At 39.0% G+C, this 15,768-nt stretch overlaps 1 protein-coding gene across 8 annotated transcripts in view; it reads right to left on the reverse strand.

Annotated features, from left to right (window-relative positions):
* Positions 1-15,768, reverse strand: part of SIPA1L2 (signal induced proliferation associated 1 like 2) — a 241,747-nt gene that overhangs the window by 62,828 nt on the left and 163,151 nt on the right. For all 8 annotated transcript variants that reach the window (XM_053605857.1, XM_053605858.1, XM_053605856.1 and 5 more), the window contains exon 9: positions 14,578-14,852. In XM_053605857.1, coding sequence (XP_053461832.1) covers positions 14,578-14,852 — 275 coding nt within the window. The remainder of the gene's footprint in view (positions 1-14,577; positions 14,853-15,768) is intronic.

Below are 15,768 nucleotides of genomic sequence, written 5' to 3' on the forward strand. Positions count from 1 at the left end.
GAAAGGATGGAAGTCAAGGGTCTGAGGTGTAGAGGGCAAGGGCACAAACGGAAGGGTGAGTCAGAGTCTCCCAGGAGAGACGAGACCCAGGGTTGCTTCATTTTCTAAATCAGCCTCAGGATTCTTATCACCCCACACAGACCAAAGAAGAAGATGATTCTCTCATGAAAAGACAAGCAGATGTAAGCCACCTATTCTGCAGTGAAGCTCACTGACCCAAAGAATAAGGAGGACCTTTGGAAATTTAAAAGTGATAGCTAAAATAAAAATAAAAATAAAAATAAAAATACAGTAAGGCAAGTCGAGAAACTCCTCAAAAAGTTACAAGAAAGAGAAGCATAAGAAAATTGAAGTTCAATCCACATAGTACAAAATCTACCAAAGAGTGGTATGAGAAAAGAGAAGAGAGGAACACAAAGGTGAGGAAAAAATTATTAAGAAGACAAGAAAATTTCCAGGACTAAAAGATATGTAAGACCAGATGATAAGGCCCACAGAGAACCCAGCTGAATGAATGAAAAAAAATTCCTGTGAAGACTCATCATTGTGGAATTCAGATTCTCAGACTCCTGGGTTACAGGAAAGAGCCAAAGTTCTAAAGATTAGGGCATGGACCAGCTCATTTTTCTCAACAGCAATACTGGGAGATACAACATACAATAAAAGTAATGCTTTTACAATTCTGGGTGAAATTTCATTCTAACCTGTCAAGTCAATAGTATTTACAGCTTAGAACAGAGAGAAAAAAAATAAAAAACAACATTCTAGTTTTTGGCTTGGGAAATTCATGGTCATGCTATTCCTTGAGAATACGCTATGAGTAGACTCAGTAAATCCTCCCAAACAGGTACATATGCCTGTTTCCAGAGGACGAGGTAGTGATTTCCTTGTGCACCAGTAAATCCTAGTTCTTACCTTTTATTTTAACTCTATTTTCTTCCCCCAAGTAAAATTCATCTTTCTTACCTAATTTAAATTACTCTAGATTGACTGACTTTGACCATGGACTTACTTTGTTTCCAAGTGTCTATTTGATTAGATACCACATGCCTGGGAATAGTGATTTATCCACATGGCAAACTACCAAATTAGAAATCACAAAAGTTGGATAGGACAATAGAAACCAAAACATCAAAAAAACTTCTTGTCTTGCGCCCTAATCAATGCTCTAATCGAGTCACTGGATGCTCAAGGGCACCATGGGCTTTTGTGTCTCAGAGGTTACAGCTGCCTGAATAACACACATGAGAGAACCTGTATTTGATTATCACCAAAGTTTAAGGTCCTAGAAGTTATATTTTAAAAGGAAAAGGAATGTGAACCTTGAATCTTCTGGCCCAAAAGCCAACTGTCCAGTACTTGTTTGAGCTTCAAGTTTATTTGTTTGGGCTTTTAAGAGAAAGGAAAGATAAGACAGACGGCTGAGTAGTGTGGTCTACTTAATTCATGCCCATATAGTGTAGTTTGTAATAAGACAATGGAAGTTAGCTTGAGTCCTGGAAGAAAAACATCATAAATGCATAATCACGACTAACGCTTGAAAGAGTACTGGCAAAAACCTGTGCAATGCATTAGATTGAGGAGAGAATCAGGGTGGAATTATTTCATTTCCAACCTCTTGCAGAAAGTAAAATGTAAAAGGTATTTTAAATACTAAAAAATGGCATTTTTGCCCTAATAAAAATTAGTTAACTCTCAAAAGAATGGGCATATCTTTTTTTTATTTTTATTATTTTAATTTTGATTTCAGGTTAATGTAAGGGTACAAACAACTAGGTTACAATTATTTGCATTTGTTGGGTAGAGTCCCTCTTGTAGTTGTGTCCTGCCCTATTAAGTGTGCCATATACCCCTACACTGTGCTTGTTAAGTGGGAGCACGCCAATCCCCACCCCTGCTCCCTTTCCCTCCTCCCTTGCTCCTTCTCCCCACAACATGAATTGAGTTTTTCTCTTATGTGGCCATGTATCAGACTGTCTACTAGCTTCATATTAGTATTTTTTTAATCATTTTTTAATTAAATCATAGCTGTGTACATTAATGTGATCATGGGGCACCATACACTGGTTTTATAGACCATTTGACACATTTTCATCACGCTGGTTAACATACACTTCCTGGCATTTTCTTAGTTATTGTGTTAAGAAATTTATATTCTACATTTACTAAGTTTCACATGTACCTTTGTAAGATGCACCGCAGGTGTAATCCCACCAATTACCCTCCCTCTGCCCACCTCCCCCTTCCCTCTCCCCCTTTCCCGTATTCTTAGGTTATAACTGGGTTATAGCTTTCATATGAAAGCCATAAATTAGTTTCATACTAGGGCTGAGTACATTGGATACTTTTTCTTCCGTTCTTGATACTTTACTAAGAAGAATATGCTCCAGCTCCATCCATGAAACATGAAAGAGGTAAAGTCTCCATCTTTCTTTAAGGCTGCATAATATTCCATGGTGTACATATACCACAATTTATTAATCCATTTGTGGATCGATGGGCACTTGGGCTTTTTCCATGACTTAGCAATTATGAATTGGGCTACAATAAACATTCTGGTACAAATATCTTTGTTATGATGTGATTTTTGGTCTTCTGGGTATATACCTAGTAGAGGAATTATAGGATTGAATGGCAAGTCTATTTTTAGATCTCTAAGTGTTTTCCACAATTCTTTCCAAAAGGAATGTATTAATTTACATTTCCACCAGCAGTGGAGAAGTGTTCCCTTTTCTCCACCTCCACGCCAACATCTCTGGGGTCTTGGGATTTTGTGATATGGGCTAATCTTACTGGAGTTAGATGATATCTCAAAGTAGTTTTGATTTGCATTTCTCTGATGATTAAGGATGATGAGCATTTTTTCATATGTGTGTAGGCTGTGCGCCTGTCTTCTTCAGAGAAGTTTCTCTTCAAGTCCCTTGCCCAGCCTGTGATGGGATCATTTGTTCTTTTCTTGCTTATACATTTGAGTTCTCTGTGGATTCTGGTTATTAAACCTTTGTTGGAGACATAACCTGCAAATATCTTCTCCCATTCTGAGGGCTGTCTGCTTGCTTTACTTACTGTGTTCTTGGCTGTGCAGAAGCTTTTTACTTTGATCAAGTCCCAGTAGTGTATTTTTGAAGCTGCTTCAATTGCCCAGGGGGTCCTCCTCATAAAATATTCACCCAGACCAATTTCAAGAGTTTTCCCTGCACTCTCTTCTAGTATTTTTATAGTTTCATGTCTTCAGTTTAAATCTTTAATCCAGTGAGAGTCTATCTTAGTTAATGGTGAAGGTGTGGGTCCAGTTTCAGTCTTCTACAGGTCACCAACCAGTTCACCCAGCACCATTTGTTAAATAGGGAATCTTTTCCCCACTGAATGTTTTTAATTGGCTTGTCAAACATCAAATAACAGTAAGTAGCTGGGTTCATCTCTTGGTTCTCTATTCTGTTCCAGAGATCTACCTCTCTGTTTTTGTGCCAATACCATGCTGTTTTGATCACTATCCATTTATAGTATAGTCTGAGGTCCGGTAACATGATTCCTCCTGCTTTTTTTTTTTTATTTCTGAGTAATGTCTTGGCTATTTGAGGTTTTTTCTGATTCCATATAAAATGAAGTATTATTTTCTTCAAGATCTTTAAAGTATGACAGTGGAGCTTTAATAGGGATTGCATGAAAATTGTATATTGCTTTGGGTAGTATGGACATTTTAACAATGTTGATTCTTCCCAGCCATGAGCATGGTATGTTTTTCCATTTGTTAATGTTTTCAGCTATTTCTTTTCTTAGAGTTTCATAGTTCTCTTTATAGAGATCTTTCACGTCCTTTGTTAGATAAACTCCCAAATATTTCGTCTTCTTTGGCACTACTGTGAATGGAATAGTCCTTAACTGTTTTTTCAGCTTGAGTATTGTTGGTATATATAAAGGCTACCGATTTATGAATGTTGATTTTGTAACCTGAGACGCTGCTGTATTCTTTGATCACTTCTAAAAGTTTTGTAATACAATCCCTGGTGTTTTCCAGATACACAATCACATCATCTGCAAAGAGTAAAAGTTTGATCTCTTTTGGCCCTACATGGATACCCTTGATTGCCTTTTCTTTCCTCATTGCGATTACAATGTTAAAGAGCAGTGGAGACAATAGGCAACCTTGTCTGGTTCCTGATCTGGGTGGAAATGATTTCAATTTAACTCCATTCAATACGATATTGGCTGTGGGTTTGCTGTAGATGGCCTCTATCAGTTTAAGAAATGTCCCTTCTATACCAATTTTCTTAAGTGTTCTGATCATGAAGGGATGCTGGATATTATCAAAAGCTTTTTCTGCATCAATTGAGGGAATCATATGGTCTTTGTTTTTTAATTTGTTTATGTGAATTATATTTATGGATTTATGTAAATTGAACCAGCCTTGAGACCATGACTTGGCCATGATAAAACCTACTTGGCCATGATGTATAATGTGTTTGATGTGTTGTTGGATTCTGTTTCTTAGGATCTTGTTGAATATTTTTGCATCTATATTCATTAGTGATATTGGTCTACAATTTTCTTTTCTTGTTGGGTCTTTTCCTGGTTTGGGGATCAGGGTGATGTTTGCTTCATAGAACGTGTTGGGTAGTCTTCCTTCTTTTTCTACCTTTTGGAACAGGTTGAGTAATATAGGTACTAATCCCTCTTTAAAGGTTTGGTAGAATTCTGACGTAAAACCATCTGGTCCCAGGCTTTTCTTTTTAGGGAGGTTTTGTATGGTTGATGCTATTTCCGAACTTGATATGGGCCTGTTAAACGTTTCCACTTGATTCTGGCTAAGTCTTGGAAGGTGACGTGCTTCCAAGTATTGGTCAATTTCCTTCAGATTTTCATATTTCTGAGAATAAAGTTTCTTGTAATATTCATTAAGGATTTTTTGAATTTCAGAGGAGTCTGTTGTTATTTCGTCTTTGTAGTTTCTGATTGATGAGATTCAAGATTTTACTCTTTTTTCTCCTGGTTAGGTTAGCCAAAGGTTTATCTATTTTATTGACCTTTTAAAAAACCAACTTTTTGATTTATTGATCTGTTGTATAATTCTTTTGTTTTCAATTTCATTGAATTCTGCTCTAATGCTGGTTATTTCTTTTCTTCTACTGGGTTTGGGGTTGGAATGTTCTTCCTTTTCCAGTTGCTTGAGATGTCCCATTAATTTGTTAACTTCCTCTCTTTCCATTCTCTTGAAGGCTTGCAGTGTTATAAATTTCCCTCTTAGGACTGCCTTTGTGGTATCCCAGAGGTTCTGATAATTCGTGTCTTCATTGTCGTTTTGTTCCACAATTTGGCAATTTCCTTCTTGATCTCATCTATGACCCAGCTATTAGTCAGCATAAGGTTATTTAACTTCCATGTTTTTGTATGAGTTTGCAGATTCCTGTTGTTACTGAGTTCAACTTTTATTCCATGGTGGTCCAAGAAGATGCAAGGAATAATTTCTATTCCTTTAAATTTAGGTTAGACTTGTGACCTAAGATGTGATCAATTTTAGAGTATGTTCCGTGGGCTGATGAAAAGTATGTGTATTCAGTTTTGTTGGGATGAAATGTTCTGTAGATGTCTGCTAAATCCAAATGTTGGATAGTTAGGCTTTGCTCAGCTTCTTATTGGAGAAGCTATCCAACACTGCCAAAGAAGTGTTGAAATCTCCGACTATTGCGGAGGTGGAAGAAATCAAGTTGCTCATGTTAAGAGTTCTCTTATAATTGCAGTGCATTCTGGTTAGGTGCATAAATATTAATAATTGAAATCTCATCATATTGAGTATAACAAATATTAACAAATATGAAGTGACCAGAATGGGTTTATCTTAAAATCAAAATAATTTTCATTATTAAATGACTCTTCTATATTTTGCTTTGTTTACTTTTTGACTAAAATGTCACATACATACCACGCATTATAATATAACTTAAAATCGAACATAGTCGAACTTAGTTCCGCTTAAAATGTATGAGAAATTTCTTAAAGGATACATAGAGAAAATTCAACCAATTTTTAGGAAAATGGAAAAGGCACAAAAGAAAAACTAGAAATTAGCCTGCAGAGGCCCCCATGCCACAGCACCCGTCAGAGCCACCTGTGTTTGCTGCCGCCCTCCTACTCTCTCCTTCTGGGTGGTTCTGGCACAGGACACCAGGCACGGCGTTGCAGCTCATCAGGAGTGCCCAACCTGGGGCTACGGAGGAGGGGGCACATGGCAAAAATTTCTGGACAATAAGTAAAGGCAGACAGACCAAATGCAAAAGACTTAACACAAAAAGACATTTCTGAAAAAAAAAATGAGCTGTTAAACTTGTAATTGAAACATTTTTTAACAAATGATTTAAGTCACTTGCTTTCCTGTTACAGTACAAACATTCAGACCTCACTGTACACACGGCCTGACTTCCTTTTGACAAAATTAAATCAGTGAATGGGAACTGCCTTTCTAGTTTCTGGTACATTCTTCACCATTTGCCATTAGGAGACCCTAAGAAAATGCTATGTAAGGCTCTAGGATCACTTTAAACATATTGATCTCCTCTTTGCCCCATAACAAATGTACACTTCACTGACTTATGCTTCTAATTACTTATGCTAGGTATAGATCAATAAAAACTCAGCCTTCAGGTTAAAAATAAGTATAATTTTTTTAACTTTCCTCATCTAGCCAATAACTTTTCTGAGTCTAATCTCCCTCACTAATAAATCTAGAAGGTAAAACATTTTGAAGACCAAGAAGATCAATGAAAATGTGCTGGTTAGTTAAAAATGTGACATTGCGAAATTCTAAGAATGACAAGTAGTTCCAGTGGTTGGAGCCCTCAGAGGATCACGTATTTTATTGCTGCATTCTGAAAATACTACTCCTTCTTCTGAATGCACCACCATGGACTCCCTGGGATGGCTTAATCCTATACCAGGGATATTCATTAATGTATTCATATCCACAGACTCATGGGCTTTTACCCCAGTTTCTTGTTGCCTAACAGCGGTTTCCCATTGGAAGATTTCTACGGGTCCTCTAACTACGGCCCGCGGGCTACATGCGGCTGTGTGATTGCATTTGTTCCCATTTTTTTTTTTTTTTTACTTCAAAATAAGATATGTGCAGTGTGCATAGGAATTTGCTCATAGTTTTTTTTTTTTTTTTAAACTATAGTCCAGCCCTCCAACGGTCTGAGGGACAGTAAACTGGCCCCCTGTTTAAAAAGTTGAGGACCCCTGGCACTCCTGACTGCTGGGCACCATCAGCCAAAGAGCATGTGTCCACTCTTGTTCGCAGTTAACAGATACTCATGGTCACTGCTATGCGCTGCAGTGTCACACACCCCATTGCCTTAGAGATACCCACACAGGGCCCCAGGATGGTATCCCCCAACTAAGGCCCATTCCTTTAAACTACACCTCTTGTTTCTTGGAAGAACCCTCCAGGGTTTCTTGGAAGAACCCATTTACCATTAATAACTTGGACAATTAAAAGCAGAATCCCTGCTGGTCAGGGTGTGGACTTGGTTCTAAGCACTGATCTCTTCAACCTCTGCAGCCTGACCGTCAGAACCACCTCTGTTGTAGTCTAGCCATGTTGTCCAGTTGTCTCTATTTGTTTCCCACGGGAACCCCAGGCGTGAGTCAACCCAGACCTGCCAGTGTGTAGCTTAGAAACGTGACCATCTCTTTAGACCATCCTGAAAACAGAATATAAGAGCAGAGGGTATGCCAAAGTTAAATTACTTCCTGAAGTACGAGCTTCATAAGAAAGAAGTTTGCTACAAAGATGTGACTACTTTTTGCTTTTACAAAAAGAAGGAAACCGGGGCAGCGCCTGTGGCTTAAAGGGGTAGGGCACCGGCCCCATATGCCAAAGGTGGCGGGCTCAAACCCAGCCCTGGCCAAAAACTACAAAAAAAAAAAGAAACCAGTATTAAACTTCGAAAGCCACATAAACTTCCATGAAACTCCTACATAATGTTTATAGAATTCTAGAATTTTAAAATTTAATTTTTAAATTAAAAAAATTAAAAGCTGAAAAATTCCCTTCATCTACATTCATCTATAGAATAATATATCATTACCCTATTATTTTATTCTTTTCATTTTGTAAGACACATGACTTTGTATCATACTACTTCAAAACTAAGAAAGGGGAAGGTCCTGGGGGAACGGAGAGTGGCACAACAAAACCGCAACCTAGAAGTCTTGGCAAGTTCCAGGGACTGTGCATCCACAGCTCAACCTACTCACACAACTGTAACTCTCGTCTTCCATACTTGGAAGCTGCCTACTGGTTTTACTTTACTTAGTTGCATTGTAGAAAGCCTTTAGCTAAACCCAGTGACCTAGGGCAACGTCTTACAATATACTACAGTGCTATCCTTTGTTGTTTACTTTAGCAACTTACCTTGTATAGCACTGTACAGTTTTCCACACACATCTGATCTTCACAGAAATTTCTAAGATAGAAAGAAAGCTCCATTTTTCAGAAGAAGGGTCAGAGAGATTGTAAAGATGATATACCTCATTCTAGACAGGGTTCACGCTGAAACTCAGGTCCTTCAACTCCAAGTTCAGTGCTCTTTCCAAAACATATGTATTTTTGTTTGTTTGTTTTAAGAACTCCATTAAAGAACAGTTAATACAGCCCACATGATATCATATTTTCCACTAGGATCTAAAGGAATCTTTAGAAACAAAAGCAGATCCCCCCAATAGATTATTTTTAAAAAATATTATGCACCTTGCAAAACAACCCTTCTATAACCCTAGGGATTCAAGTAATCACGGATATTTTAATCATTTAATGTCTATTACACTAATACCCTGATAATAGCTAAAAGACTGCAAATCATCCAACAAAGTGACGGGGTAACTGATGCTCATTCACTTGAATCACAAACTCACTCTGGTACATAAAAAATCAAAAGCTTCCACCTGGGAGATCACCATATAGTATAACTCACTGTAAAGGTTAGGGCAGTGTCACACATAAAATAGGCACGAAGTAAAATATTAATTCCCTTTTCAACACATTTCCGGAATTTATAGAGAGAAAGATATCTAGACTATAGATAGAAAAAGGGACATTTAGATCAGAACCCACTTGACCAAGTCCTCTGAGGGAAAGGTCTGGAATTGAAAAGGTGTGGTCATAAGAAGTAGGAGTAAGGATCTGGCATTAACTAATTCATCAGCTTCTTTCCTTCCCCTTCCTTCCTTTCTAGACACAGATAAAGGGGCAGATTGTGTCTTTGTATCTTTAACACCTAGCACAGCATTGAATAGAGAATTAGAAAGTTCTTGCTGAAGCAACTACTTTCTTTTTTTTCTTAGAAAGCTTGAGAGCAGAAATAACATTTTATTGCACTGCAATACTTTAGAGTTATGCAGAGAAGATTCTCAATAGTTATGTGGTGCCTGATTTTCGATGTGTTCCTACAAGGGAGAACATCCAATGGCTGTCCATTACCACAGCCAAGGTGTAACTTGTCAAGTATGAGACAGACGGTTGCTAACCTAACTAGGAGAATGTTCATGCTTTAACGTCACCCTTTGCATTCTTGCTACTGTGTTGGCAGCATTTACAACGCAGAAGAGCACGGGCACTCAAGTGTGGATTTTTAATTGTAGAGGGTGACAGCATTCTCTGCACTAGTTTCAGAACTTGGTATCAAGTAGTAAGTTATTGCTACAGTTTGAGAAAAACATTTTTAAAAAGCCGTAATATAAATAGGAAGTACTTTACTTTAGAAGACCAGAAAGACTTAAAGGAGTCCATCAAAGTCCAGATGACATCTGTCCTGTCCATTTTATAGTAGGTTCTGGCACAAACTAGTTAAGTAACTGAACGAAAGAGTGAGCACAAGGCAATCTCCCCTGAATTCTGTAATCCTGTGTTCTCACTTCACGGAGCACAAGAATAATCTGAACATTAGACTAGAGGAAGTGGGCAGAAGACTCAGTGAGCGTAACTTTAGTTACTTTTATGACCCAGAGTTCTGTATTATTTTCACATTATAATTCATTACTGGTGGGGCCATAGGATATCATCAGATAAAACTAATCCTTTTTATCCATACAAATAAATTGGAACTCTAATATAAAAGCCTGTGTCCAGGGCAGCGCCTGTGGCTCAGTGGGTAGGGCGCCAGCCCCATATACCAAGGATGGCAGGTTCGAACCTGGACCCAGCCAAACTGCAACAAAAAAAATAGCCGGGCGTTGTGGCAGATGCCTATAGTCCCGGCTACTCGGGAGGCTGAGGCAAGAGAATCGCCTCAGGAGCTGGAGGTTGCTGTGAGCTTTGATGCCATGGCACTCTACTGAGGGCAACAAAGTGAGACTCTGTCTCTAAAATAAATAAATAAATAAATGTCTGAGTCCAGATTTAACTCACCACCTAATATATATATGTAAAACTGATCTCGTATTAATATACATACAGCTAAACAAAATGGACTTTCCTTTCCTATTTGTACTAACTTTTCCATATCTTCCTCTTTGTGTACTTCAGAGACTTGAATAGTCACATAACAGACAGAACACAGAAGAACAGAGAGTTTTAATTTTATAGAATGAGAGAATAATAATTTAGACTCTGGGTAACATGAGGAAATTTCCACTGCTTTGCATTATGTGGAAAAATGTCTTAGACAGTATGTCAACAAAGTATGAAAAACCACACACCCCGGATGCATCGCAGTGAGAATTTCATTTCCATTTTTATTGGACATATTTACTACATTCATTCACATCATATAACAACTTATGCGTAATTCCAATGAGTTGTTATTTTCTTTATATCAGCCTTTTAATTGATGTGCTTTCCTTAAACGACACTAATAGAATGTCAGTCACCTTTGAAGGCTAGAGGCTGAGGCCATCAGGGGGGCAACAACAAGAAAGATCTTAACTAAGCATCTCTAGCAACGGCACGGCGTCTTCATCTCTGCCACGGAGACTGCCTCCCTAGGAAACATCGGCTCCCTTTAAAACCTCATTTCCACTTGAAGTCGCTACTGCCACACTGCTTCTTGCCACTCATTCCCAATGTATATGAATTCACTCCAGCACATAATCCCAGCACGAGATCAGTTAATAAGCATTCCCAAAGGGAGACTCCGCTCTGCTTGGTGTCCCCGGAACTCCATAAGGAAACTGAACATGTCTCTGCCTTCCTTTCAAGCTGGGAAGGAAGGCAGAGACATGTCGTCACCCTTCCTGTCGTCACCCTGAGGCTGGAGTTTAAGACTTCAAAACCTGGGTGGCTTTTGATTCAACATAAATACTTTCCCTACTAAAGCCTTCATTTAATCCAGCAGCTTCAGAGTCAGAACCAAACATCTTCTGACCTGAGGAGGACAGAAACCAGTCTATGAAGTAACAGGCCTTCTGACACGCTGCCCACAGGAACAGCTGGGCTCCAAGTCAAATGATTTTCTCATTGATATCTTGTAGGACGAGTATTGAGTTGACGAATGGCAAAAATGAACTGAAGCATTTTTCACAAGGCTTATGAAGACTACGATATCTTATAATTCATTAATTAGGCCAACTTTGTAGTCTCATGGTGCTTTTGTTCAATATAATGTAAAGGAAAAAATTCTTACATGTATATACACAAATATATACAAAAACACACACATGCATATACATGTACATTTAAATAATTTTTTTCCTCCTGCCAAGCACTAAGAGCCAATTTGTGACAGAATATAGAGGTAATCTTCCATTCTACAAATCAAACTAAAGGATGTTTAAAGGGTTTTTATTTTAATTCTTAAAATTAGTCAAGTGCTACTTGTTTCCCCTTTGTCCCTTTCTCTGCAGTTTCCTAACAAATCTAATAATGCAGAAGGCGGCCAGCAGTGCTGAGTACAAGGCTGAAACTGAACATGACACTCACATTCACACTGCCGTGCAAAGCACAGGACTGCTGCTGCAAGTCTGGTTCCGGGAGGCTGTCTGCTGCCAGTGGGTATGTTATCAGAGCACACAGATAGTCACAGGCGGAAAACAAATCCAAAACTAACAAAAGTATGAGTTAAAAAATGTACAAATTCCGATTCACAGAAAATTGGAAAACTGAATTGTAAGAGTTTTAAATGATACATGCTAGGCTTAAAACCTTCCTGATGTGCAGAAATGTGGGTGACAGGTGTGCCTATTTCAGAGTGTTGCTGCTAAGCAAATAGCTAATTCTAATCCTTCTGGCTAAGGTTAAAATATAGAAGACAGTTATTACAGATTAATTGGGAGAAAGAAAACCAGTATCTTTAGGGAATAACATTAATGAGACTCCTAGGAAGCAAGGGCAAAAGCTCTAAATAAATATCTTGACTAGTTTCAATAAGAAAATTTACATTTAAAACAAAGAATTAATTATGTGCAGACTAAGAGAGATAACAGATTTCCTCAGAAGAAAAAAACATATCCTTGGAAAAAAGATTAACAGCTACTGGAACTTTCAAATTATACTTTTGTTTATTTGTTGTACCTGAAAAACAAGCCAGTATTTCTTAGGAAATTTTATTTTTCTAAATCCTATGTTCTAAACACCAAACATAATGATAACTTAACCACTTTTATTAACCAGATCTCTTAAAAACTTAAAATTTCTCACTAAGTAACAATAGGCCAAAACTAAAAATAGGCAAGAAACGTTATTTTTTAATCAAAAAGAACATGGTAACACTTTTGCCCAATTCTATGATAGTAATCAGCCTCTAAGACACACAACAGCCCTGGTTCACACCATAAGAGCTACAAATCTTTATTTCTAACAAGGAATACAGAAATCTTAGTATATGCAAAAATGTCTAATAACTGGCTTAAAATTTACCAAAGATTTTTCACTTATACAATATTTAAGGTTGTAAGAGCTAACTACAATGTTTTAGGTTCTAAGGCCTAAAAAATTTCCCTTTTTTAATTCCAAGTCTCATTTTTAATAGTTTTTCATCATTAGTTTCTTTAGACTCATTCTAGTATGTGTGATTCAAAGAATCTTGGAGAGCAGATGGATTTAACAGGACAGAATTAGGCAAGACAACAGCGAACAAGTTAACATGGGACTGATACTCTAAAAGAGGAATTTCAGCTACTTAAACCTTTATTCTATAAACATACTGGACAAATACAAGCAATAAGGCCATGGAAAGTCAGGCTGGGAACAAACGGCAAGTTAAGTAATGGAAACGGACTCTTGGAAAATTCTGCAAATTAATCAGAGGAAGATGGTATAAGACTGACCTCTGCAAAACGGCAGCTACAAGACGCATGTAGCCAATTAAATCTAAATGAATTAAAATGAAAAATACATTTCCTCAGTTGCACTACATTTCAAGTACGTGATAGCTACACGTGGCTCATTGCTACTGTTTTGGACAGGACGGATACAGAACATATCTTGCAGAAAGTGCCACTGGACACTGCCGGTTTAAAGGACGAAGAAAGCAAGCAGATGGGGAATGACCTAAGTTCAGAAGGCAGCAGTATTCCTGCTATCTTTGAATGGTAAGAATTCCTTTTTTAATATAAAATAAATGAAAATGAATATCCTGAAGTTTTCCTTATTTTAAATAAACGTGGAGTGTGGATTATGCTAGAAGGGTCTAAGCGCATGGCACATACCATCTTAATCTTCATAGAGACCACAGGAGGTAGCAGGATTACAATCCCCATCTTAGAGAGAGTAAGTGAGGCTTAGGGAGAGTGTGTGAATTACTCAAGGGTGCACAACAGATGCCTGGATTCCAAGCATACTTTTCCTCTCAAAAGCCAGAGTTCTTGAGGCTGTAAGAACTCCACTGGGGATGAAGACAGAAAGAAAGTCCTCTAGATATCACCACTAGATATGTGAGGCCACAGTGGGAGGTCCTGGCCTGAAGGGAAGGCTCCTTCTTCATCAGCATTCATTCTCCTCTTGGCCTAATATTTTCTTGACGCTGGGCATGATTATTTTCTACTACCAATGGAACAGCACTGCTTCCTAATTCCCTTCCTGTCCCTACCTCCACCTATCCACCTCCCAGCTTTCCGCATCTAGCTATTTCTCTTCATATGATTCTCCTGACAGGTTAAGACAATGCTCAGGCCAAGGTTCACTATCTCTGAAGAATTCTACCCTGTACAATGGAGCAGTGACCACACAGAGTGTATCTAATGTTCCAACATCCCTTCACATATGCAGGTACTTATCTCTTAAATATCTTGTAAATAATGATCTGATGTTACAGAAAAATTCTATTTTGTATAGAGTATTTACTTGGTAAAAGTCTGATAAAGAGTATTTCCTCTTAGATAATCTCACTGGTCCAGGTGAACCAAGCAGCTACCCTTCCCCTTGGTTTATAACAGCTTAGCGTTCATGTATCAAATTGCTTAGGAAACTAATTTATCATTTAGTATATACGAGTAAAATTTTTTAAAGCTCTCTTTCAATTGTTTTAATGGCTGACGTCCAAAGACACACTTGATTACACCTCTGAGTACCCTGCAAGCGCAATTAGGACAGCCAAGTGCTGCAAAAGCACAAGGGGAGAGAGCACTCCTGGGTCCCCCACACCTCACCTGCGGGGCGAGCCATCGTCGTGGGGCTGGATGATGACCACCTTCACAGTCACGGAAGTCCGCAGCAGGTCGATCATCTGCTCGTGGGTCAGAGTGGCCACAGCCACTTTGCAGATCTCCACGAGGCGACTCCCTTGGCGCAGGCCGGCCTTCCAGGCAAAGCCAAAAGGTTCCACATCTGCGACAATTCCTTCAAAATTCACATGGAAGCCGAGCTGGCCTAGCCCATTCCTCCGCAGGGTCATTTCCACAGTCTCACAGCCTCTCGTCACTATCTACGAGAGAAAGTGACAGTCAGAAATGCTCCTCCAGCTCAGACCACCACAGGGCCCTCACAAAGGCACACACAGGCCTCCAGTCCTCACAGCTAGAAAGCGCTCATCTGCCTCTATCTGCCTTTCCCTCAAACCTTCCAATAAAGACTCACGGCAACTGACTGTGACATCTAGTGTAAAAAGAACAACAGAAGTACAACAATGGTTTCATTCTCCAAGGGCATATCTATTCCTGATACAGGTGCCTGCTTTTTTTTAGATGTCACTGACCCAGAGATTGGGAGCTTCAGATGGATTCTGGTAATTCCCTCCTCTCCTTTCTTACATCAACTGACTTGACTCTAAAGCTTATAAATTCTACTCTCGCAGCTAAGCTACAGCAATGGAAAAAAATGTAAAAGCTTTGGAAATAACTACAAGTTTTAACCACTAAGCATTAAAATCTATTAAACAATTTCATTCATCTCAAAAACGTAAAAGAAAAGTCCAAAGCACTTCTAAGCTAACACTTAGTGGCTCACTCCCAGCTTCAGGAAGGGCAGCAGCAGAAAGTCGGAGCGTCATGCGTGCTGTAAATGCTCTCTGTGCATCAGCCCTGGCGATGCACCATGGAGGGCCTACAGTGCATGCCCATCTGGCTGGAGAGGACCACTGAAGATCAACAGTGGCCCGGGCTAGCCAGGCTCCCTGGCCATTTGTTAACAAGGGACCTGTGCAGGATGGTGTTCTGCCAGGGAGCAGAGAGACCCCCTGTGCCCACAACCTGCCTCTCCTCCGCTGGGTCCTACCCTGGGGGCCAAGGGCAACCCTAAGCAGTGAAAGCTCAGCACATGTACCTTCCCCAAGAGTGACAGTCTACAATAGCACCACAAAAAGGACATGAAAGAAAAGAGGTTTGCATCCCGCTCGGTGCGCT

This window comes from Nycticebus coucang, chromosome 10, assembly GCF_027406575.1.
Source record: "Nycticebus coucang isolate mNycCou1 chromosome 10, mNycCou1.pri, whole genome shotgun sequence".
NCBI lineage: Eukaryota > Metazoa > Chordata > Mammalia > Primates > Lorisidae > Nycticebus > Nycticebus coucang.